We start from the raw sequence: 26466 nt of genomic DNA, 5'->3' as shown, positions 1-26466 counted from the left end.
TCTCTTGCTTTACTTTTGAGTTCTAGCAGTTGGTAATAACATGTATACCTAGCTTTGCATCGACTGTACGAGCGCAGTTAAACTTCAAGAACCTGCGAGGTCTTGGAGATTTCGAGTAGTCACGTGAAAGGTACCTCGTTGATTCTTGGTCTCGACCGTCGACGTGATAGACTCGACTCAGTCAATGAACAACCGGGGACTACCAAAGATCCCGGAGGAAATTATACAAAATGTCTTCATATTTTTCCATTTCATCGAACCATCACGTGTGAGACTGTACAACCTTCGGCTTCACTCACCACAAGGGAAGCATCACCGCAATATCCATGGATACACCCCGCTTTTCCCCAAGAAGCCAAGTGGGATATTGTCCTCCACGTGCATCAACCATAGGACCTTAACTTCATCCGAACTTTGTGTACCTGCAGAGATAATTTACTTTTAACCATCTTTGGGATGCATTTCAATATGTATCCTAGATGCATATGGAGATTAGGTTTTCACATTTGTATATAAAAGGACGATGAATTCCTACTCTTGGCAATGGCATATTCCAGTTATCGGTTTCTGAGATTAATTATCATATCATTTTCCGTGATGCTTTCTCTAACGGTTTGCTTAGGCTTTCTCTCGGTCGTGGGTGCGATTCCAGGTGCTCAATTTCCTCACGCTACTCCAGCTCCTTACTATGACGCTCGATCAAATTCCGGATCTCATGATAAGAGTTGGATAAACTATACTGCTGTACCGGGGTTCTTTTTACAAGATGAAGCGACGACTGTTCCATCGACTTTCGATTATGTATGAATTCCTATCTTTTCTTTAGTCTTTGGATATACATCATTTTGTATTCGTGTTAGGTTTGACAAAGCTAATAATATTCACAGACTCAATGGAACTTTGGTCTCCTAAATCGAACTTATCCTACGGATTCCCGTGTCTCTAAAAATGCAAGTCAATGGGAAAGGTTTGAGAAATATGTGACTTCTTTAAATAAGAACGCAAAGAAGAATGTGAACTATAAAGTTTTATTCATGGGGAGACATGGTGAAGGATGGCATAATGCTGCTGAGACTTATTATGGAACTCCTGCTGTAAGTTTTTATGATTGAGAGATTTTTGATAAATTAATTACTAACAGTAATGTAGTGGAATGTATGTACTTCTTGTCAGAGTAGATTGTAGTTGTGGGATGAAACTAATGATTTAGTGCTATTATTCCGAGATGGATGGTAATGCCACTGTCACAGTACGTACCACGAGTCCATCACCTACCTCTCGACTTATCAAGAGCGAGCTAACATTTTTCAGTGGGCAGATGCTCATTTAGATCCTAATGGGATCACCCAAGCTCAAAAAGCATCAAACTACTGGCTTTCCCGTATTCAACTCCAAAATATTCCACTTCCACAATCTTACTATACTTCTCCACTCTATCGCTGTCTTCAAACTTCCAACATTACATTCTCTACTCTTCCTCTTCCTAAATCTCGTCCTTTCAAGCCATTGGTTAAAGAACTTCTCAGAGAAGGGATTTCCGGTCATACTTGTGATCGAAGAAGTAATCGCACTTTCATCCACGAATCATTCCCCTCATATAAAATTGAGAAAGGATTCGCAGAGAATGATCCCTTCTGGAAGGCATTGGAGGGTGAAGTTTCTATCGATCAGGATATTAGAAGTAAGAAGGTTTTGGACGATGTTTTTGGAAGTGATGATCATACTTGGTTGAGTATTACAAGTCATTCAGGGGAAATTGCTAGTATTTTAAGAGGTATGAGTTCTTTATCTCTTTTCTTGAATTTTTACCTTGGATTGTCGGGGTTTCGAATGGGTGGTATATCACTCGATGCTTTTTTCGATGCAGAGATTGTCCGTTGGAGAAGAACTCAGACCTCGCTTGTAAAAAATGTGCAATCTAACCCAGCCTGTTCTCTCGGTGTCACCCTCATCCACCATTTTGCTACTTTCATCCCAAGATACCAGACGGTACTAACTCCATATCATGCAGTTCTACATCACCAAGTCTTCAGCTTAGTGACCGGATCTATCATCCCAGTCTTAGTAAAAGCAGAGACTATTTCCGGAAGTCCAACTTCAACTTCGTCTCTACCCGTAAGTACTCTCATTACTGTCATGGTCATTCCTTTCAATAAATTTGAGGATATTTGGTACACATACTAATGACAATGATAAATTGCAGTGGACAACTATATCGACGTGTACCAGTCCTCCAGCCAACACGGCTACCTCATAAGGTGGAAGAAAAAGAAGACATTTGAGGAAAAGTTGTAAAGGAAAGGGTAGTAATATCGTTATCAGAAGGACAATACAAGTCCGATCAATTAGTAATACTAAATATATTTCTCTGTACTTTTTCTTCTCTCCTAGTGCATGTACGGAGATCATCTCCACTAGTTCAATCCTTTACGGCTTCTCTATTTCCACAAGAAACATCAATTCGAGCTTCTCCGAAACTTCCAGAAAGATATTACAAAATAATCAGACAATGATTAAGTATCCTAGTCACTGATCTTATTTATGATCATAATGATCAATTTTCTTTCTCACTCGCAACAAGATCATTAATAGAATAAAATCACAACATTCGCTTTCTGCGCATTTTGCGTCACCATTCCACTCAATGTGTCTGTGGTTATCCTGATGATTACTTTCCGATTCCCCTGTTTCTTTTTCTTCCCCTGCAAGATTGTGGGTTTTATGAGTGATGAGTGACGTGTGGATATCAAGTCGAGAGAGGCGATTGATCTATCGATGCTTTGGATCGAATTCGAAAGGTCTATCGTCTTTGGTGTGTATCTCGGGTTAAATGGGTTTGCGAATATCCTCTTATCCAATTCAGGATTTGCAGTGCACGTCTGCGGTATGCAGGTATCAACTCTGTTGATGGTGAGTCGAGGTGTGTCCCATGGGCAATGAAACTCCTTTGTTTGACTTGACCTTGTGAAATGACCGTTAGATCAGATCATGTCATCACCCGTTCCTTTCTTGTAGGTATTCATTGTCATATCGGAGATGATAGCGATTCTGAGTCATACGAACTATCGTATGTGAAAATATCAGATTATATAAGCATTCAATCGTATAACCATTAAGGGGTTAGCTCTGTCAGGTCGTGTAGTGAGTGTGTTGATTAGTCATTATATAACTGTCAAGTCGAATTCATAACCTTAATTTGAACACCATCTTGGGGTCGAGTTTCTACTAGATTTAAGATGGTGAGTTGTGATGCGCGATATGTAAATTGGTGGCCGAGAATGGAAAGCTGAATGGCGGGATTGAGATTTTGGACTTGGGGAGTTTGTGTGGGTGGAAAGAGGGGTGGATATGTTGCTTGAAGTAGTTGAGGGGAGAGAAGAGAAAGGGAAATGTGGGGAAGAGAGAATTACGTGGAGAGATGATGAGATATATAAGGATCTTGGGAGGCTGTGAGACAATGAGGTAATGAGACTATGAGGTTGGATAGGTTATGTATGAGTGATTGGAGGTATGTGATGAATGAATGAATGAACTGATGAGAGAAGTAGATGATACAAGAAGGCAAAGATGATAGTTTTATAGTAAAATCCAGAAGAGGATATGCAGTGCATGAGTCATGGCCATGTGTAAATCAAACTCAAGATGTGTGGAGAGGTCATTGATAGGAAAACGAGGAATCGAGTCAAGTCAATTTTGGAGACTAGAGTCTTGGGGGGAGTGGAAGTGTAATGGATTATTGACTTTGTGTTAGTGTTAGTGGGGAGGTGATTATGAGGGAGGGAGATGTTAAAATGAAGTGGGGTGGAGTGGAGGGATACTGTGGGTTTCGAGTCTTGTTTGTGGAAGGGGAGAGAAGGGGGGAGAAGGAAGGAGAAGTGAAAAGAGAGAAAGAGAAGAGAAAAGACGAGAAATATTCAAATACGGCATGAGAAAGAAAGTAAAGTGAGGACAAGTAAGCTGCAAAATGCTAAGCGAGATGACTAGTAGCTAGATCGAGAATAAGCGAAGGAATTCTCTCCCCCTTAGTTTCATCATGAGTATTGTTACAGGGCAATAGGAAAGAGTGTAGATCTAGTATCAAAGTATCATGAAAATCCTGTAAAGATTTTGTAAAGATTCTGCATCGCTAGATATTAGTTCAGCCGTAGACCTCATGAACACGAATTTCCAGGAAAGAGTTTTGGAAGAATGACGAAAATATTGAGGAGTTTTGCAATATGAGTTAGTTTCACAAGAATAAGCATACGGTCTTTGGTCATCATATCACCTAGAAGTCTCAGAAACTTTGATTATGGGGTTAGGAAAATTTAGTCACCGAGGGAATCTCACATTCATTCAGATCTCAGAAATTTTAGTGCATGCTTTATGATTTAGAAGAAAAATTCCATTGTCTTTCTATTGACAGAAATTCAAATAGTATACCAAAATAGTGTGACAAGACAATATACTAGATAATGTCAGTAAATGATACTTTGGATACAAAAAAAGACACGCTTTAATGGGCTTGAATAATAATACTTTCGTATCTTATTGAAAAGCCGTGATTGTAAAATCATTAGGTATCGCACGCTCTTATGTCCCAAAGGGAACAAGAAACGAGGTACTAAATCATACTGCTTAAAAGCTAGAGTAAAGAAGAAAAAGTATGGCAAACAAGCAGATGTAAAACCATAAATGTAAAATCGTTGGGTACCATACACTCCTGATCCAAGTGGGAGAAGGTATCAAGACCCAATAATATTACTCAAGAATTAAAAATTAAAAGGCAAAAATGTACTGGATGACGCATCGAAGTCATATCAAGAAGTCGAGTATCCTAAGGGTGGTCGTAATGGATATCTTGGCTGAGGTGTCAACGTAAGATAGCCATTATACCAAAAAGACCCTCAAAATATCAATCTATCCCTCCCTTTTATCCTCTTACTCTCTAGTGCCGGAATCGTCGAATGATATGCGGGCTAGTCTCGATGCTATTGAAAGAAGCTTTATTGACCAAATTAAAGCATCTTCATGCAAGAAGCTCTGTATGCTCAATATTCGAAACTCTGCTATTATCGGTGGACGTCGGAAGTAGAAAGGAGTCATCGGTGGTAGAGAGGAAGTTAATTGAGGGTGGACATGGGCAAGTCATTTTCATCCATATCAGCAAGGGCTGCCGCGACTTCAAAAGACTATAATTATAATACGTTAGCTTTTAACTATTTCTTTCCAAGCTTTTCCAAGCTTTTCTGAATAAATAAAAGAAAGGGGGAAATCAAGATGTAGTGCAGATAACAAGTATAAAACAAGTAATGACCAAGGTAGCAATGATAATGACAATAGAAGAGTCATAGGACAATTACTTTATCAATTAGTGTATATTTTTGACACTAGTTAGATCATTTTCTTTTAGTTACCCTCCGATCCTTGATGATCGTAAACTAAAGAGTAGAGGTAGCCATGATAACCTATTTCTCATTCTGCACAAATGAGCTGAAATCCCCTGTCTATATCTCTTTTAAATGTCTTCTTGAGTTTAAGTTGTACAATTGTTGTACGGCTTCTCTGAGACTGAGGACCAGAAATTCTCAGAGATTGAATGCATTATCCCAAGGCTCTTGTCAAGAACTTCTTGACAACTAAACCGTCTCATCGGATTGAGTATTTTGCGGAAACATGATATGATATGAAGCACAGAGCATTCAAACTCCTTTCCTGAACGAGAGGGTTGGAATTCAAAAAGAAATGAAGAGGTTGTGCTTTCTCTCGGGTCCTCGGGGAGGGGAGATGGAAGGAAATAGAGGGGGTTGTGAATACTCTCGTTGAATCAGAAGCTCAAATTCAAGGTTGAGGAAGATTGATAAAAACAAAACAGGATAGGGGGTATGCCAGCTTGCATATATGGCAGACAGCAGACAGCAGATAATAATTGTAACAGAAGAACAAGAATAATGGAAAATTAGACATACCATATCTCCATTTGCAGACGATCCGGTGACGTGATCAACGAATACGTGGTCACTCTCTTCTTCCACATTTCCGTCTTGCTCATGAGAGTTTTCGTGCATGGCGACAGCACGGCCACCTGTAGAGGAAGAAGAAGTACCTGTAGCACCAAAGGCTGGAGCATCCACAACTACAACACTTGAGATGGTGCTTGCAGAGGAAGTCGTAGTAGAGGAGCCGCGGGTGAGGCTGTTGCCTGTCAAAGAATCCAAGCCAGCTTCAGCAGTTTGAGTGGTATGGGTGATCTCAACGGTTCGAGTGATCTCAAAAGTGTGAATGACTTCAAAAGTTTGAGCATTAGCAGTAGCTTGAGCACTGCCAACAGCCTGAGCGTTCCCAGTGACCTGAACAGCACCAGTGTTAAAAACATCTCTCGAAGCCCCGCCTGGGAAACGAGCATCAATAGTCACAGAACCGAAAGTTCTGGTAGTCCTAACCATTCTAGCAGACTCCATAGCTCTGTCAGCCGCAAACATACAGTAATAACGGGCTCTCTGAGCTTGACGTGTAAGAGGAACATGTTCCTCGGCATCTCGACGAGCGAGACGAGGACGACGATTCATCGGGGCCGGATGACCAGGTTGATTATTGTTGACTGGTTGATTCATTTTGTTGGCAGGACAATGTTTTGACTGAAAGGTTGATGCTTTGGTTGGAAGATTTATCCTTGGACGGGAAGTTTGATGCCTTCAATAAATCTGCTGCTGCTTCAAATAGTGTGGTTAGCATTCAATCGAGTAAGGGACAACGAAGTTTCAGGATTCTTTAGTAAAGCGTACCAATGCGAGCACGATTTATTCTTTCGAATTTATGTTATCGCAAAAGGAATTGAAGTTTCAAATTCTTTTTGTAAAGGGAAAGAGGGAGGGGACACGTAGGGTTTTGATACTAATTGAATAGACAGTAAAGCGAGATTGGAATGTTGAGCGCAGAATACTACGTCTAGGGTAAAAATATATCAATCACTGACCCGAGGGAGAAAGAAGATTGGAACGGAAGATAAGAGTGAACATTAAATCTCGCTCAATTGGTTATTCCACGCTTGTGTGTGTTTAAATGTTTGGTCGCATGTGTATACGTTCTAATTGAAAAGATATAGTAGTCCGTCTCTTCTCTGATGATGATCATTAGACTAAGTGAAGAGCTCTACGCCTTTTCATTCGTTCACTTAATCTTTTCCTCGATGAATTCCACTTTTCTTTGGTCCCAAGATCAATTCCAGCGGTCCATTGTATCTTGATGATTGTAGTTGGATTGATATCCTTGGTTTTCTCATACTTATTATCAATACTATCCAGGAAAGGGTATTTGTCAATTTGCTTTAGTGTCGGGTTGTTCTACTAGATTCTGTCAAAGATATCGGTACATGAACTCCTAAATGCACAGAGAATTCTGTCAAAAAGCAGATATTAAGCGAGAAGTACGGGAAGAACAGGAGTTGACACTCCCAAAATAGAACACGAACGACAATGCCTTTTGGAGAAATTCTATTCAAAAATTAGTACCAAATGAATGAAAATGACTTTTGATTTGAGAATTGGTATACAGATCATTGTCGCTTTTCTCTCATTGACATACTCTACAATATTCTTAATAATCAGAGCTGCATTAGTCACGCCATATCTACTGAAATTGAACCCTAAATTCGGCCGTTCATTATGGGTACAGGCCATCTCGCGCTAAATTTTTAGTTGGGTTAGGTGAGATGGAGTGAACCCTTCTTTTCAATAACCACGTTTTAACATCGTCAACTTACAATCATACATCCAAGTCGACTGGAAACTGATTCTTATCATAAAAGTTTCACATATTTAATACCTCTATGTTTTTTTTAGAGACGATGCCTTTTTCGCCTGATTCTGGAGTGCATAGGAGTTCATTCGACACACTTCGGTCAACAGCTCGGCATTTCTTCCCCGCGGCGATCACAACGCTAGTTGAAAGTGTCAGGTTGATCTATTATTGAATTTATTAGGGTAATCAATTTTGGCCTCTCCTACATATAGACAAGTAACATAAACACACAGAGATACAGACACACAGACACACACACGCAATACATTCATCCATACACAAATATACAAAAAAAATGTATTTTATTTATTCATCTCATCTCATCTAATCTTATTTTCCCTCTTCCCTTTCCCCTTTCTTTCATTCGCTAATCTCCACCTTCATCACCATCACCTCTACCCTTTCATTTCATCTCATCTCCTCCCCTTAATTCCCCCATCCTCTCACAATCCAAATCTAGATCATTACCCATCTTATCTCATCTCATCCCTCCAAACATAAAAAACATAAACTTTGGTATCATAACATTGTGCATGCATGCACATCCAAATGATTTCTCCAATCAATCAATCAATCCATCACACAATCCATTACCACAAACAAATCCATCCATCCATTCATACATCCCTCTATTAAATGCAAATTCCCCCCATTTGCCAATAACCAAACCATGCGTCCGTCCATCCCCGTCCCAGACCCCAAATACACGCATGCTATGGGTATATCGAGAAAAAGAAGGGTCGAACGCCTTCCAGTTTAGCTACAACCAAACCAAAACAATGCCAAATTCGACAAAAAAACAATATTTGCCGCCGATAGAAAAAGAAAGTCATAACGACATAACGGCATAATTCATTACTTTGTCACCTTCCTCTCACCTCTCCTCATCACTTCTCCTACCACATTCTCGAATCCTCATGTTCACCTCCTCACACCTACTGAGGCGCCCCAGTCCCCGCCCCTTCTTGTCCCTTTAACAAAGTTCTCAATGTAAGAACCTCTCTCCTCAACCTAGCATTTTCCTTCTTAACTCTCGCAGCTTCCTCACTACTTTCTCTCATTCTCGTAACCAATTCTTCTTTCGCACTCATCGGTCCACCCACACCATTCCCATCTTCACCTCCAGCACCACCCTTTCTACTCGCTCTCAAAGCCTTAACAATCTTCCCCAATTCTGCATTAAACTTCTCATAAAGTAACTCATTCTCCGCACTACTCTCCTTATAAAGTTGATCCAATCCTTTAACCTTGAACTCACTTGCCTGTAAACTAACTTCCAACTCCTTCTTAACTGCATCATTTCTCTCATTCAAATCTTTCACAATATTTGGAATTTTTGTCTCCAACAATAAAACTGCTTCAGAAAGTCTGGCAATATCTGAAGTCCTAGGAATAGCAGAAACAGCATTTAATTTCGCCATTTCTTCACCAATCTTAGACAACTCATTTTGAAGAGAAGCTTCTGCTTCATTTATTGCTTTGGCTTCATTTTGTAAACGTTCGCGAAGTTTTTGTGGACTTTGAAGACGAAGACGTTGAGGAGATTTGATAGTTCCATTCAAGTTGTTTGCGTGTGATGTTATTGGACGAGAAGGATCGCGAGGAGTTCCACGGAGCGTAGGGATGTTTGATGAGAGAGAAACTGTTTTATTATGACCGCCTCGCCATTGTTCTTTAATTGGTGATGCAAATGGTGTAGAATCCAGAGAAGACATAATATTCTGGGCTCGTTCGGTTAGATTACCCATACTGCGATCGATTCGATCAGGAGATGTGATCATGGGTATGTTTTCTTTAAGAGCAGGTGAACTTCGGTACATTAAAGATCGATCTCTATCCATAATTGAACCATTTGCTGGAATTTTCGTAATCTTTAATGGAGAGGCTGGAACCTTTGCAGGTGATGGGGTTCTTGGCGGAGAAGTGGCTCTTTTATTTGGCGGTGTAATCGTAGCAGGTTGTTGTTCAGGAGATGGAGTCATTGGTCCAAGTGCTGCTTGAGCCATCAAACTTTTCAGATCAGATAAAGAACTTCGACGTTTCTTCTTTGATGATCTGGTAGTACCATCATCCTTTGAATCTTCAGGTGGTGGTGATGCACCAATAGTACTAAGCCTTGATTTTGGTGCAATTGAATCAGAACTACCCGGTCTTTCATCAAATGCCCCCATAACTGTAGGTCTATCACGAGATGCTGGTCGACTTTTACGATCTGGTGACTCGATTGAATGAGCTCTTCCTAAAGATGGCTTTGATGCATATTGATCTCCAGTAGCAACACTACGAGTAGTCTTACTCAATGTTCTCCAAACTGAAGGACGATGATCAGCATCAGCTTTAGTACTACCTTGACGAAAGACGGTATCGGCAAATCTTCTTCGTAATGATGTATTTGATGTAATGGATCCGGTAGCTGAATGCATTGATCGACTTGCCACAGAACCATAGTTACTACCACCTCCAAGACCAATGCCAGGTCCAGGTCCAAGATCATCGAATAATTTATCGGAATCTTCGACGACACGATCCAATAAATTGATGTAGTTATGTGGCTCTCCATCAACGACCAGTAACTCAGCAAAAGCGACTGTAAGAGAACCACGATCACCATCGTTGCCACACCCATCCAAGAGATCCGCCAATAATTTGATGATAGCAATAAATGCTCTCCTATTTTGTGGGGCCATTTCTCCAAATATCAACCTGACGTATTCATTGAAATCTCCAGGGAATAATTTGATAGATCTTTCTTGTAAAGCATCAAGAGACTCAAGTGACATAACAGAACCCATTTGTTCCTTCCATGCCAATCGTAAAAACTTCTCGAATGCCACAAAGATGACATCAAAAGAAGTTTCAGAAGCTGCTCGAGTATCGAAAGGATTTTCAATAAAAGTATTGTATAAAGCATTGACGGCCAATTCATCAGCAGCTCCTCGATTTCGTAGGTTCTTTCCAACAACGTTTCCTTTTCTTGATTGAAGAGCTGCAATGTAACCGGTGAAAGTTTCCTCCAGTCGGACAAGTGGATTGACCGGTCTACCCTCTTCAAAAGGAGCTCGAACACTACCTTTCCCATCCGAGAAATCTTGGATTGAATGTAAAGATCGATTACTACCCGTTCGAACGATTTGTGGCGATTCCAATGATGGGATCTTGCCCATTATCATAGGCCGAGAGATTTTACCAGGAGATGCCAATCCATTGAGACTCGTAGTTGATGGTGAACCTCCAAAACCACTATTGAGTAGACTAGAAAGGATTTTGACAGGAGAATGTGGTCGATATGATTTTGATCTATCACCCTCACACAGAACGTCGATAGATTTGAGGACTTTCGAGTAGAAAGAGGTAAAAGGTGCAGCTAAGGCTGGATTACTGATATGATGTTGAAGTCGAAGTAAATCGGTTACTAAAATTATTAGTCATGTCCTCTAAATAATACGCAGCGACTTACCTCTCTTTGCAAATGTAACCATCAAGTACTCAGGAAGTACTTCATCCACATACACCCTATCGTTAAGTCCATCTACCTCAAGTCTATATTTTTCTCCTCCGGCCAATGTTGTGATATTGGCTACAATATCAACACCATAATGACCCACAGGAGCACCCTTTGTACCTTTCTCGTGATCAACAACCAACCGAACAGGAGCAGGTTCTCTCCGGCCTTGAACCAAATCATCAACACCTTCAGCAAAAATGGCACAATAAAGATGAATTCCAGCCGGCTTAATCGATCGTAAACTCCATCTATCGGTTTCGCGTTCAGCCTCCGAAAATCTTCCTTCAAGTCTAGCTTTGATCAATTCCTCACCCAACCTAGATGCCTTGGCTTCGTAAGCTCCTTGTAAAACGAAGTTTCGAACTGTCGCAGCTTGATTACGATCTCGTCCCATATTTGCATCTTTCAACTCATGTAGGGAAGTTAACCAAATACATCGATTATCATCAGACGATGTAACCCTAGTATCTCCAAGAACGTGCCAGCCAGTAAAAGAAAGGTCATAGAGATGTTTTTGTCCACCAGCTGCTGCGGTAACTGATGCCATCATAGTTTGAGCAGAAGGTTTATCAATCTCCGCCATGACACCTCGAGCTGTTTGTAAACAATCCTTATTCTTCTTCAACAAAACAATACAATCAGCGAAGAGTAAAAGTATCCCTTCCTTGGCCATACCTGCACTACCACCTGTTGTGACTTCAACATGATATGGAGGTGGTAACTCTATCGTATCAACCGCCGTGATTAGACGTCCTTGAGGATGTAATGTAGAAGGCCACGCATCAACCAAATATCTCAATCGATTCACCACTTGTGACTTATCAGCTGCTGGGGGTCAAGTGAACATATCGAAGTAATGATATCTCGAGCTTTCAACATAGGTTGTAAAGCTGGATGTAGCACTGGAAGTGAATTGACAATATTATCAATAAAGAGACTGTATCTTGGTAATCTCTGAACTGGTTCAATTACAGCCGATCTCAAACGTTGCTCCCCTGTAGCTTGTACCCGACTTGAGAAGCTACTTGGTTGCTTCATGAAGCTTGAAATGATTTGTGGAAATTCCTGGCTAGCATGGATATATTGCTGGTAACTCTCGGAAAATTGTGGGAACCATTCAAGTAAGACTTTGGCAAAGGCCAGTGCACCCGTAGGGTCCTTCAAACGACCCGAGCCACCATATCGAGATGAGGTGGAGCTGACTATTGGTGTTTCCAGATCTTGCATGGCTTCTTCCTCGGTTTCATCCATCACTTTTCGTATCGCTGATAAGAAGGTGGAATTAATTTGTAGGATTCGATCCAAACATCGTGGGAACAGCTTTTGCAGATCATCTTCCGAAGGACTGAAACTTCCAAATGCTCGACTTTTGGCTTTGGCTCGAAAATCATCTGCAATATGATTGACCAATTCATGCATCTTTATCACATAACGTTCCTCCGTATCTACCAATTCTCCCATCTCTCGTCGCAAAGCCATCTTTTGATCCTTCTGAAATGATTTACTTCGATTCAAGGATGTCGGTTTCGAAGGGGCTCGACGTAATTTCGACGTAGGAAGGAATGCCACTTCTCCAAAGACCTTGACCAATGATGCATATGAGCCATATTGCCTCAATGTGAGATCTGGATATTCTTCCTCATCCAAATCCCCCTCTAATTCTTGAAAGGGTGATATCGAGCCCGGCGGCAGAACCAAATCCACATCCACATAATTAATATTTTGTATTCGTAAAGCCGCTTCAATATCTCTCGTCACATCTGGCGTGTTTTCCACCCTCACCATCGAACTTGCCAAATCTGCCGCATGTTGTTCGCCGAATAATGTCGGTGCCGAACCTGGTCTTTGTTTCCTTGACGTATTCGCAACTTGTAATATTAATCCACTCTTCACCACCTCTGGTAACTCTTTGAAATATTTGAATAAACCGAATGCCAGACCGCGACATAATTCATCTCCTTGTTTATCGCGCGGGAGATAATTCACAGATTCGTATAGCGGTGAGTTTGGTGAAATGGTTATGCGCTGGTAAGATTGGAAACCTGCAGCGGTGAAGATGTGAAGTTGGATTCGTGAACTATTGAGAGTCGAATTGGTGGTGGTAGAAGGACCATGATATATGAGGACGGGTAGGTTTGAAAGATGAGGATCGTGTGCGTAGAATAGATTTAGATGATCGAGGGACAAAGCCAGCTCATCTGTCACTCGAACCATTGTATGAGAAGATTTGAGAGGTTGTTGAGATGTTGAATTAGGATTGGGATTCGAGAGTATGAATGGTATGGTATGGGTGGTATGGTTCCGAAATCGTGGGTCTCTTTAATGTGTGGCCTCCTTCATGGCGAATGGAATGAAATATATGAACCTTTTTTTTCTTCTTCTTTCTCAATATATTATTTGGCAGAGGTTGAAGAACACAAGATCAAAAGAACAGATGATTACTTTACCCTTGTTTGATTGATTGAAAAGATTGTGATGATGTTTTTTGACAAATCTAAATCAAAAAGAAGGTAAAGTATTTTGTGGTGGGTATTGATTTGTGGTATAGAATTCGTTTGAACCCGACTGGTTGATCGTATTTGATATTGTACAAACAGACAAGCAGATGGACAGACAAACAGATGAGCAGCAGATAGAAGACAGAAGACAGAAGACAGAAGACAGAAGACAAGTAACAGAAGACAGAAGACAGAAGACCGAGAGACAGACAGACAGGTAGAGAGAAGTATTGTATCATAAAATTTGGGGAGGGTTGGTCAGGTACGGGGAGTGGAGTGGAGTGGAGGGGATTATGGTGATATCAAATTATTGCGGCAGAGATGAACTTGATGAATGAGTTGAGTGAGTGGATAACGTGAGAAAATAATAATTAAGAAGGCCGGCGTAATAAAGTAAAATTCAAAATTCAAAATATAGTCAAATATAGTAATAAATGAGGTATTGATAGCGTTTTATTACTTGGTAGATAACCTTTTCCAATAACAAATAGAGTATTTTTATTAATCTCTTTCTTTTGTTGATATCATCATATTGGTACACATTTTACATTTCTGTCTTTTCTATCTTTTCTATCTTTTCTATCTTTTCTATCTTTTCTACCCTTCCTTTCCTTCTCTTCCTTCACTCCCCTCTCACCCTTCACTCCTCTTCTCTCCCTTTACTCATCAACTGCTACACTGTCCTCCAACATTTTTTGACGGTAAAAAGGAAAACACGCGTTGTGGCGCATCTCGAGTAGATTAGCATATATGTATGTAGGAGGTAGGAGGTAGGAGGTAGATATGTATGTATGTACAACACTTCAAACATCCATCAAGTGATTGTGGATCTCCTTCTGAGTATTCAACATGACATGGACGTATATTATATGATGGCTGGTCTTATTGATGTTGAACATTTTATATTGAACATTTGATATTGAACCACTGAATACATGGTGCAGTTGCATTCATCGTTATTCCTTGATCTTGTTATGGGTATCTTCGTTATCTATCTGTGTATCCATCTCTCTTCTATTTACCTTCTTCTCTCTCCTTCTCTTGTCTTGACAAGTCAATCCATCAATCCCATGTAACCGCGTCCAGCCCCTCGATTTATTCTCCACGCGATGATTGGTTTCTGACTCCTTTCCCATCGAACACGAAAAACTTCCAAAAGTCCACTTCCTTACCCCGCCGTCCAGCTGAGCTTGTTTTGTTTGCTTATGATCTATTTACTTGACATTTTTGGATCTTTTTTTTTTTCTCGTGCACCCAAAAAAGAAGAGGTTGGTGATCTACTTAAGGCTGAGTTGTCTTTGATTAAACCAATTTAATTTGAGTTACCTCTCGTTCCTTCTCTGACGCCATACACTAACAGTAAAAGTAAAAAATGGAAATGGAAATGGAAATGGAAATGGAAATGGAAAAAAAGATTATTCGAGAATAATATGATTGGTAATGAAGATCTTATACTACGTTGGAATGAGGGGCAGTTCTCATACCGAGACGGATATCGTAGACAGAATTTAAGACCATTTTATCATTCCATAACAAAGATCCCTCGAACTTAACCTTATTACACACAACACCAATTCGGAATATCTAACATCCCGATAAGATAACGATATACCTTCTTCAATCCCGAAAACCGTCACTCAATTCCTAAATAAAAGCCGAAGATAATCAATCAACTCATCTCCCTCCCAATCAATTTAATTTAATTCAATTCAATTCAATTCAATTCAACACCCAATCCACCAGACCACATCTGAATTCCCACCTCTCAATCTCCAATCTTCAACCCACCACCCCCAAGATGTCAACCGAAATCCCCTTCACAGCAAACCACACTCAACAACCCTTCAAACTCCTCGAACTACCCCCGGAACTCCTCACACTTCTAGAATCCGATGTTCCTCCCACGTAAGCAAGCCTCATCCGCCCCGCTCATTCCAGCCCTTCCTCACACACGCACTAACCCAATCCCTTCCCCACCAGACTCCTCCTCACCTCCTCCCCCCAACCCCCCACCACGCACACCTCCTCGTATCTCCCTCTTCCACCTCCACCTCCACCTCCGCCTCCACCACTCAACCCCCCTCCATCAAAAAAACCTACCTCCTCCGCCAAAAAAATACTTCCAATCCGCTTATGCTCCTCTCCCCTTCTACTCACCTTTCTTCTTCCTCTACTCCTCAACCAAGCATCACGAGAATAGCTAGTATATCCGACACCATCGAACTAATCGAAAAAGAAGAAGAACTTATTGACGGAGAAGGGAAAGATAAAGATCAAGCCACAAAGACTGAAGTCACGAAAAAGACCGCCACAGGAAAAGTAAATAAATGGCATGAGAAATTTGCCAAGAGTAGGGGGAATGGTGCTAATACGAAAGGTTGAGAGGGGGGAGGTATCGGATTGTATCGAGTTACCAGTCCGATCTATCAATTCGGGTTTAAAATGACTTTTCTCCTTTCCCCCAACCAAATCTGGCAGATGAGAGAGGAGAGGTTGTAGGGTATTACATCTATCTAACTGGCTGGCAATTTGATTAGAAACTCGGAATCTTCATTGGGCAAAGTAGGATAAAATTAAACATAGAATAACATCACATCCATCTATCCATCTATCCGTCCAGATTATGGGAGCAAAACAGCCAAACGAAATGAACCATAGTAGAGCAGAAAACTTTCCTTCTTTCCTTCCTTTCCTTTCGGGATGTATGTTTTGTCTGCACGTGGATGGATGGTTGTATACACACAGCCAGTCTTTGATAAAATAGACGAATGAATCATCATCTTCAAATTGTTTTTACATCATTGCTTCAGATGGCTGGATAGCTAGATATATGGTAACTATATGTTATACATGTCAATTAGTCTACACTACCTATCTATCCATTCCTCCCTTCTCTTCTATCTCACCATCTCATCTATCCCAACCTTTCCAACTTCCAACAAACCTCCAAAATAAACTCCATATATCATCAAAAATGACAGGATTGATCGAGAGATTTATTATAGCTCACAGCTCACAGCTCACGCCTCGCACATCAGAATCAGAATCAACCCCCTTGTTAATAAGAAAAATATATAAAACACACCCCCTCCCTCTTCTTTTCTTTCTCTCTCTACCTGTGTTTATACTACTTTTACTTTCTCTATTCTCATTGTTTCCTCTATTCCTCTCCTCTCCTCTCCCCCAGTAAAACATTATATGATATATTTAAGAATCCCTCTTCATACCCTTTCTCGTCATTCCTCTTAATTTCTTATTCTTTATTTTATAACCAAAGTAAATCAAAGTAAATCAAAGTAAATCGAATAAAACAAAATCCATAAATTGAAACCCATCCCATCTCACTCCACACAAAAGTATCTCTCCTACTCTCCTCCTCCCACTCCATCACATCATATCATATCTTCTCCAATCAGCTCCACTCAGTACATCTACCCAAATTCAAATGACATATTCAGACACCAATTCAAACAGAACAGAAAACCCTATTAGATATAGATATCAGATGTAAACTATTCAATATATCCTACGGGCAACACCTCATAATCCTATCTCGTAATTCTATTTACAGGCAACTCATTCGCAACTCTTCATCTCTCTCCCTCATCTCTCAAACTCAATCATCTGTCACATAAAAGCAAAAGCGAAAATAAAAATAAAGCCCAATCAAACAAAATAGGAATACCTCCCCCTTCCCTCAGACACACACAACCTAACATACACATCTTAAAACGCCATGTATTACAAGAAACTGATTAATTAGTCTGAAAGGTACATAAGGTTGAAAAGTTTACACCAAAAACTCAAATTAGAAAATCGGCTTGAAACTGAATAGAACCAATATTGAAGATAAGAGTAGACGGTAAAGTTATCAACAAACCAAAATGGGAAAAGATAGATTGATCGTATAATCTCAGTCATGATGTTCATCTCCCTGAGTTTGAGAGCCCCTGCATCAAGTAAGATGCGTGTGTAGATTTGTTTGTTACTATTTTCATCATCTATAAAAGATTGTACTCCCTCTCTTTAACTCTCTCCCAACACCATCATACGCCATCGATTCCTCTACTTCGATTTACTCAGTATGCCCCTCGCAGCCGAAGAATCTCGGTAGTACAGCCGGTTCCAAGCCCAACTCTTTGATCTTCTTCGATCTGCTACTTTGAAATCAATACGTGTGACTATTACAACATCAATTATTCCACTAGCTATCGTCGCATTCCTCAAAATACGAGTGTAAACCCAACTCGCTGTCTCGCTTCATTGCGACATTATCCAAATCCTCACGGTAACACCACTCGGTAACCATAACGAAGGAGATGGCCCTTAACATCATCTCTATCGATATGATTTGCCCGATGAAAGAAATACCCCATGATGACGTGAGATTTTTCTGATTGTGTGGTTATATTGTATACTAGGGTAGAGATTTGGATGAGCTCCAAGGTCGGTATACACTATATATCCACAAAAGCATTCTGGATACAAATCAAATCCCTCATATATATTGCCATAACCCAGCAAGTACTATTCAAGAGGAAGCGAAGTCTATAGCAGAACGATCGAGTAGCAAATCCGAATCCAGAGTACACATTCCAGATTCTTGAATTCAATGACAATTCTCAAGATACTCGAGAGACTCGAGAGACTCAAGATACAGGTATGTTTGTCAAATTACCAGTATTGAGACTGCCCCAGAGCGATCAGCACAAACATCTCGCGTTCTGAGTACCTACTTCCGTCTTTACCTGGCAGATCTTGTTTTCCTCTAGCCTTGCATCTCGGATCAGGGATGCTCGAAATCGAGGTAAGTCGCACTTGAGCTCGCACTTAACTTGGCGGAAGTGGGAAGTCTTAATTCGTGCCTGTCCCATTCATATTGCAAATTTGTGTCAGTTCTTGAAATAAGTCATATTGAGTTTGCTTTGATCTTGAGATAGAACATCTTTTGAGAGGATCAAAGTACTTTTTTGAATTGTATGAAGATGTTCACATGATTCTTTATCATGATTATGATTGTTTTCAGAGGAATATCACCGAAAGATGCTAAAAAGAGCCATTGTGATATACTTTTCAGCAGCGCGCCAATGACGCAAGCTATCAAATGTAATTCAGGCCGCAGATAAGTAAGTCATGAAACTAGAATTCAAAATGGGCTACACGTGACTCTGTTTGTTCATTTCTGCGACTTGCGAGCCATGTTATACGCCGAACCCGGGCACTAATCACCGCGCTCATAACACGACTCTAAATCTGAACTCTACACTTCAAAAAGAAGCAAAGCCAGACTCGAATTCGGGTTCGCGCCTCCCTATTGTGGATCCTCAAGTCTGGATATGTGACACGTGATGTATTGAGTCGCAGTGACATCAAGCACACAATGAAAAACTACCTAACAGCTGACAACACACAAACGAGACAGGCTCGAGGACTCGCGAGTGATCACTCACTACTTCACTGACTTCAGGCTCAGATACAGTAGTGTTGGCGGGATGCGCATTCTCCTGAATCTCTGGTTGTTGTAAGATATGGTTGGAAGTTGCACACCTCTTGTTCCCTGCAACGACATGGTCAAATCAATTTACAGCATCGTTGAAGAGGTCTCCATGAAGATTAAACGCTCATAGACAGTTGCTCATGGAAGTAGTAAATTGTACCTAAATGCTATCGTACACTTCTAAATAACAGTCTATAGACGGTCGCAAATGAGTAGATCAGATTTGAATACTAAAGGTGGCTTTTATGAGAATGAAGTAACAGAGAAAACTCGTCGATAATCAAGCTTCTTGATCACAGCTATCCCTTTTCAAAGCTGGGTGGTGACCAACCACAGCATCCTCCACTGGAAACCATCCAATGCTTTAAAATCCCGCTTATCCAACTGGTCGGCCTCAAACTTCTTGATCAAAGCATTCAAAGAAAATCTGCACCAGATGATAGTCCCCAATATGCACGCCCGACAGAAAGACCACATGCCCGAAAACCCGAGGCCAACAAGTAAAGTAAGACGCAAACGATTACTCCCCAAACTCAATGCTGCATTTTGAGTCGTGCGCCAGACAATCTTGTATATTGGATTGTCGTCTACTACGAGAGCATGTGCCAAAGCGCTGAGGTTTCAGCGAGAGTTAGTCAGTATACTTCTCAAAGCATTGGACCCGAGCGAGCGATCTGGACTTACAAACCGCACATGACGAGTAAGCAGTCAGGAACATATGGGAATTGTCTGTAAGGCCATTCAGCGTACTGAATTTCCCGCAGCAAGATCCTCATCGATCCCAATTCGGAATGTAGACAATCATGCGATATCTCGAACGTCGCCGCGCGAAATTCTAAGGATTCGCTGTCTACGGTCGATGTATTTAGTGGGAAGCTTAGTCGATCGCAGTGATGCGACTTACTCAAGTTTCTGCTTTCCGAATCATCACTACGATATGGATTTTAATGATTGCATCTCAATTTGAAAATTAAACACATATTTATAAACCTCATACTCTAGAAGAGTTTCGATGATATTCTTCAAGCTAGAATCTGCGCCAAGACGATCCATTTCGAATTACTCACCGAGGGTCCTAGGGCCTTGGGAAGCAATTATAGCAGCTGGGTCGAAGACGAAAGGCATGATGATGGTAATGATGATGAATTGCCAAAGTTAGTTGAGCATTCAGTGAAAAATCATCTGCTCGCTGTTTGCTGTTCGCGAAACAGAATGCTCAGCCCGGCTCGGTGACGGAATTAGGTCTAGTGAGGGCCGGATACAGTCTCGTGGTGGCGCTCAAGCTGAAACAAAGAAGAGTAAAGATTCAATACACGTACATGTTGCCCTCTATAAACCTATAGCTTTTTTGTTTATTATTGAAATCTTTAAAGTTAGATTTGAATTAAGTTAATGTTTTTGTAATAAAACATATTATAGAAAAATAGAACTATTTGAGATTCTTTTCTATTTATATTTTATATACGTATTTTAAATAGTAAAATAGATCACATGTAAATATCATAGTAATATAATCAAAAGATGTTATATTCTTAAGTTATACTTTAATAAAATTTGAATTACTTTTTAGAGTTTATAAGAGAATTCTGATGTTATAAAATTGAGAATCTAAAGTTATTATCCAAAAAACTTTTTATTGAGATTGTTTTATATATATACATAAAACATTATAATACCTTGACTTAGTATATCTCTAAACTTTTGAAGAGGTTCTTCATAATTTTAATAAATCTACTACTACTACTACTCAAACTGAAACAGAGTTCAGCCACAGCAAACAAAGCATCTCAAACACGCAATCTCTTTTCTCTTAGCCATGCAACGGCAACCTAGAACCAAGCCTCCCATTTAAATAGAATTTGGCTTAATACAACGGTCTCAGTTAGTTCCTGACTCACAAAGCATCCTGCGGGCTCACGTTGTCATTATCTTGCTATCATTGCTGCTGTTATGAAATCATCATTTCACCGGCCATTCACATCGCATGCCATCCCAAATGCCCTCGCTTTTGTCTGTACAGTACAGTGAAGCGCCGTTCAGTAGGTGGTCAAAGTCGATTTTTCGCTTAGAAGTACCCTATCAAACTGTATTGACAGCTCAAGAAGGCTTCTTAACCAGGAAGTCTTTAGTGGAAAATAAACTTCGACCACTGAATGGAATGGAAGATTGTACAGTGTTTTGTGGGTTTCATCTTCCAGCCAGCCATACGCTTTCTAAAACCTCCTTTTCTCCTTCGCCGATGATCACAGCTTTTCAATAGTGGTCCTTTGATTATGAGACTGGCAACATGGCAGCGAGATGGAGCGGTCGAGGCTGGATTCTTGCTTTGCATTTGTATCATGCAGTTGTTGACTACATTTCAAAGGAGGATCCCCTTTCTTTCTACAGTCCTCTCTAACTCTCTCCTTTTTTCATTATTCATGCCAAGCTTCAGCAACGCAGTCCCTTATAGTTGATCACGAGCTCATACACAAGCTCATTGGTCCTCAGCCGGCAGATACCGAACCCATACGCCTCTTTAATCGCAAGCCGTCGGCCAGCTCCAGCTCCCGTTGATGTCGACTTCACGGTTCGTTTATCGGTTTGGCAACGAGGTTCTCGTCAGGCGAATTCTCAACTCGCCAACCACATCCGCTCCATTCTTCGAGAGATACACGGGGGATCAGAATCTTCAAACCATTGGACTACCACCACCCTACCTCGCTCCATCGATCCAGCGGGGCCATGGCCTCAACCAACACAGGTGAGTGGTCGAAAGTTTGGCGAACGCAAATCTTTTAGCCATGCCCTAAAGTATCTTTACTAAACTGTTAGGTGGATATTTCATGCCGAAGTATGGATATCTTGCCACCGAAATCGTCCAGTCAAGAGGATAGATTGGAGGACCGTAAGGGTCTCGTTGACTTCTTGTTCCAACAATTCCAGGCATATATGAGCAACCAAGACTATGTGAAGTCAATCTACTTCGACCGCCTGATCGGCTTCGCTCTCAATCATCCGGCGATTCCAGATGGGGAGACTTCCTACAGCAGAATCGACATCCAGGAGTTTCACCTCCCAGAAAAAAAAAGGGAGACACTCAAGACCAAAATTGTTCAAACTAAGTTCTACCATGGACCGTAAGATTAAGCTTCAAAATTGCGTATCTCATCTAATGATATGTAGTCTCCTGGCCTTGGATCGTGTGGCAGAGGTTGTGAGATCGTACAAGGAAATGAGACAAACGATTCCGAATGGCAGTTTTCCAAATTCCAAAGCTGATATAGGACTGGCTGCCGCAAAAGCAGCAGTTGGGGTGCTACCTGATCTAATGGAAATGGTTTTTCCCCTGATCGTGTAGAACCAGTATAGACGGGTACTTTAAGCTAACTATTCGCAGCATCCTTTGTTGAAAGATCTCGATCGATCTACCGTTGACGATTTAGTTCATCAATACACCCCGTCAGTGGTAAGATGTATGGAAGAAGTTTTGGACGCTTTGGAGAACATGGCCATGGATACCAGTATGTAAAAATCTACGGAAAGTTTTGTTAGTAGCTTCATTCTGATATGTTGTGTTTGAAACGGAGTCGAGGGAGCCATCTCCTCGTCAAACTTGCGACGTGCTTTCAAAGATATACCAGCTTAAACGAAAGACTCCAGCGCTTACTGCTGTGTTGATTTTGCTCGCAGATAAGAAGGCACAACAGAAATATATATGCGCTCTTCGACACTGCTTCTTAGTTAATTTCAAAGTCATTATTGCTAATTATCGGCTCACAGCTTTAATTATCAATGTCAACGTCAATGAAGACCTCGAAAAGATAGTGTAATATATAGCCTTGTGCTTTATGAAGTCTAACGGTATCGCTAACCCACACAGCGATGACGATCAAGTGACTGAGATTGTGAAGAAGCTGTATGGTCGCCGACCAACACAAATAGCGAGAAAGCACTATCGAGCAAGATTCTTACACGTACTGATCAGAGAACTGGCAAATGATTTTCGCAAGGTCATTGTACGGCTACGAAAACTTGGATATGCTCGTCTGGAAAATACGGAATGGACGTCGAAGCCTCTGATTACTTTAGAGGAGAGTACGATTTCGTTTTAATGATGTCTCACGTTTGACCCAATGAACATATTATTTCTAGTGCTTTAGATGCGGGAGTATATATTTGGGGGCTTCAATAGATTTTACAACGTTTCATTATATCGAACACAGGCAAATATATATCTCATACTTGTGTCTTTCTCTGTTCTAATTTCCAAGATCGTTTCAATTCTTCAATGAGGAGCTAGCAGCCTCCATTAGCGCATTTCATGTGACCAGCTCCCTCTTCTGCAGGAAAATAAAAGCAATCTGGAGCTCAGCATCTAGGGCTCCAGGCTCCAGAACTCGGCTGATAAGTTTGGACTGGACCCATTCAACAAATCTCTTGCGCTGGAGAGAATTTGTGTCACCGCTATCGGCGTACTCGGGCTATCTTTCCACACACTGGTTATTTAGCGTCTTGATGTCGTAGGGGGTCCCTTCCACTCCTAAAAGATTTCTTGCGAAGCCCATCAACCTCAAATTAATAAGACTAATTTCATGATAAACATAATTCTTTCTTCCGGTTTATTCCTGCCACCTTTTCATCAATTTTCTTCGAAATTTCTACTGACACTATGCTACAATCGACTTGAGACAGCTTGAGATATGTGATCGGAGCTAATTAGGATCAATTAAGATGTCAAGCCCTACCGTCAGCTCTGGAAATATTTGATGCCTGAATATCCGATGTTGATCCCGATAGGTATTCGGTATGAATTCATCACCATTTCGGAAGTCGAAATGTAAAGAGAAATTAACGCTAGTCTCAATGTATCCGCCAGTGATTGGAATAGTATACAGCATATTTTATATATACCCCACTATAGTAAGACATATTGCATTTCTATTACATATTTCAATATATATCATTAATTATTATATTACTAGTATTATTAAGATTACTATCTAATATTCTATATTACTAGTAGGATACGGAAATATGAGAATTTGATAAATTTTGATAAATTCCAATGCAAATAGTTTTAAGATTATCTATTTGGGAAGAATTTATTGAATATTTCTGAATTCCTATGGGAATGTGGCTGAAACCATTAAAAATTCAAGAAATTCTAGTAATTCAATATATTGCTAGTATTCTCTAATATATCCTATACATATTCCAGTGGATAATTCAGCTATTTATATATACTAGCGTGATATATGAGGCTTCAATATCAGCCACCATAATACTAACTTACACTACTCCAATCACTGATATCCGCAACACTATTCGGAGTCGGAATTGATGAAAAGTACAAACAGTTGAATAGTGTAACTCAAAGCATTCTGTCAATGAGAGCAATCCTTTGTTGCAAAATCACTAATAGTCCTGCACTCTATCGTCAAACACGAAATTTCAACCCAGTTGTAGACAATCTCCTCCAGAACGATGTTGCTGCTTTTCGCAAAAGATATGGCAGCCACTTTGTCGCGGGATGTGTCGAGCAGCCAGGAACTAGTGCTGTCACAGTATACACAGCAAGCTCACAAGAATGACTGAACGAGTTTCGAGCAAGTGTCCATGCAGGAAAAGGACTTGGGACTGTCGAAACTGCTGCATCCATCGTATCTCTTGCCTCGGACAAAAACATCAGCAAGATTGTCACATGGAAGTCAATGGGTATTGACACATTGTTACTAACAACAAACCCGGGCTTGGAAGTTATTGAGAGAACTTTGAAGAATTTCCCGAGTAGGAGACGAAACCCTGTTTTCAAGTTTCATGGGTATCAGACAGATAGTTGTCGCTATTCAGCCGGTAAATACCCCATGAAGATCGGTACTCGCAGGTTGCAAGGCTCGCATTGAGAAGGCCAAGATTGAGCCTATCGCGTGGAAAATGTGACGTGAGTTGTTAGATTACGCAATCAACAATTCGAAAAACTATTTGTGTAGGTGAGATAGTACGCGGTCTAGAAACAAAATCCGAAGCTTATCGAATCAGGGAATTATATATAATCGTTAGAACGAAACAATGCATTCAATTTCGATTACATTTCCGAGAACTCCCACGGCCTCCCAGGAAAATCCACTACGAGAAAGTGGAGTGTCGAGTGTGTGGTAAAGTCAACGATGAACGAGAGCGCAGAGCTATTGTGTATCCTAATAATACTCTGATTATAGGTTTTCGTGTTACAAATGTATAGAACGATGATACCAATGGCGCCTCTAAGATCTTGGGAGATAATGTTGACTACAATAATGCAGATGTCTGCTTTTGGACTCACAGGAATAGAAGGGGTTATTGATCCGCCGAATATAGACGCGAATTCTGTCGGCAGGGCTGATAATTTTCGTCTCTTATGAAACTGTCCCAAACATATATGAGCACGTGGGGGTTTGGAAAAATTCTCTTTTGGATCACGCTTGGCCTTCATTGGCAGAGCGAGGATGCATAAATCACGAAATGAAGATGTGCTTACGTGATTCAAAGTATGCTACTTCCACTATTCCATCACTCCACTATTCCACCACTCCACTATTCTCTTATTCAATTTTGCCTTCTATCTGTCTTATCATCATCCAAATCATGATCATCGAGCTCTCAAGTTTCCTGATGGTTTATCCAGCAGCACTCTATTTTAGGGTTCCATACTCAACGAAAGGACATAGCCTGAGAGCGTCTTCATTCCAGAGCTTTATCTGATGCTAGTCTCATCTTGACGATAACAAGCAAAAGGAGAAATGGTAATCACCAAGGAAATTCTGGCAATCACACTAGCAATACTAGTCGCTCGCTTATCAAGTGAGAAAAGGGGCTCTTCGCGAGAGATACACGCACATGCCCGTGGACTCTTTACTTCAAAATGACACGTCACATTTTGGTGGTGTACCATCGAAGTTGAGAAGTTCAATAGATTTGAGTTGTGCGGGGGAAGGATATACTGTAACATTTACCCAGTTGGTCCGATGTTCATGGCCTTCGGGACAACCTGATCAACCAGATTCATTCTGCTTAGTCCCATCAGATAGCGAATACCTAGTATGAACGAACTTCTTCGCTTCTGTTCCTGTAGAAAGCTCCACGAGGCTTCGCAGACAAGATACATTCAGAATCGTAAATACAGTAGGTAGGTTTAAAAACGTAAATAATTTTGGCACAACCCTGGC

General features: G+C 40.7%; 6 protein-coding genes across 6 annotated transcripts; 3 read left to right on the top strand and 3 right to left on the bottom strand.

Annotated features, from left to right (window-relative positions):
• Positions 1–597: 597 nt before the first annotated feature.
• Positions 598–2295, top strand: Bfra_006133 (putative gpi anchored protein; the record flags this gene model as incomplete). The annotated part of the gene is made up of 5 exons (XM_037336506.1): positions 598–801; positions 888–1094; positions 1211–1249; positions 1312–2115; positions 2230–2295. 5 exons carry the CDS (start codon positions 598–600, stop codon positions 2293–2295), a joined length of 1320 nt encoding a protein of 439 aa, XP_037191716.1.
• A 3305-nt stretch (positions 2296–5600) lies between these two features.
• Bfra_006132 (uncharacterized protein) lies at positions 5601–6593 on the bottom strand (the record flags this gene model as incomplete). Its single annotated transcript, XM_037336505.1, has 2 exons — positions 5601–5618; positions 5949–6593. The coding sequence occupies 2 exons, from the start codon at positions 6591–6593 to the stop codon at positions 5601–5603; spliced, it is 663 nt and encodes a 220-aa protein (XP_037191715.1).
• A 2121-nt stretch (positions 6594–8714) lies between these two features.
• On the bottom strand, positions 8715–13498 carry Bfra_006131 (uncharacterized protein; the record flags this gene model as incomplete). Its single annotated transcript, XM_037336504.1, has 3 exons — positions 8715–11191; positions 11237–12094; positions 12130–13498. The coding sequence occupies 3 exons, from the start codon at positions 13496–13498 to the stop codon at positions 8715–8717; spliced, it is 4704 nt and encodes a 1567-aa protein (XP_037191714.1).
• Positions 13499–15580: 2082 nt separating this feature from the next.
• Positions 15581–16164, top strand: Bfra_006130 (uncharacterized protein; the record flags this gene model as incomplete). Its single annotated transcript, XM_037336503.1, has 2 exons — positions 15581–15687; positions 15969–16164. The coding sequence occupies 2 exons, from the start codon at positions 15581–15583 to the stop codon at positions 16162–16164; spliced, it is 303 nt and encodes a 100-aa protein (XP_037191713.1).
• A 3424-nt stretch (positions 16165–19588) lies between these two features.
• On the bottom strand, positions 19589–20404 carry Bfra_006129 (uncharacterized protein; the record flags this gene model as incomplete). Its single annotated transcript, XM_037336502.1, has 3 exons — positions 19589–19892; positions 19964–20209; positions 20343–20404. 3 exons carry the CDS (start codon positions 20402–20404, stop codon positions 19589–19591), a joined length of 612 nt encoding a protein of 203 aa, XP_037191712.1.
• Positions 20405–21566: 1162 nt separating this feature from the next.
• Bfra_006128 (uncharacterized protein) lies at positions 21567–23373 on the top strand (the record flags this gene model as incomplete). The annotated part of the gene is made up of 7 exons (XM_037336501.1): positions 21567–21623; positions 21732–22022; positions 22094–22398; positions 22445–22598; positions 22659–22782; positions 22922–23085; positions 23116–23373. The coding sequence occupies 7 exons, from the start codon at positions 21567–21569 to the stop codon at positions 23371–23373; spliced, it is 1353 nt and encodes a 450-aa protein (XP_037191711.1).
• Between the last annotated feature and the right edge of the window lie 3093 nt (positions 23374–26466).

The sequence above is a fragment of the Botrytis fragariae genome (genome assembly GCF_013461495.1).
Source record: "Botrytis fragariae strain BVB16 chromosome Unknown tig00000075, whole genome shotgun sequence".
In the NCBI taxonomy this organism is placed as follows: Eukaryota; Fungi; Ascomycota; class Leotiomycetes; order Helotiales; family Sclerotiniaceae; genus Botrytis; species Botrytis fragariae.
This window is presented reverse-complemented; position numbering and strand designations above follow the sequence as displayed.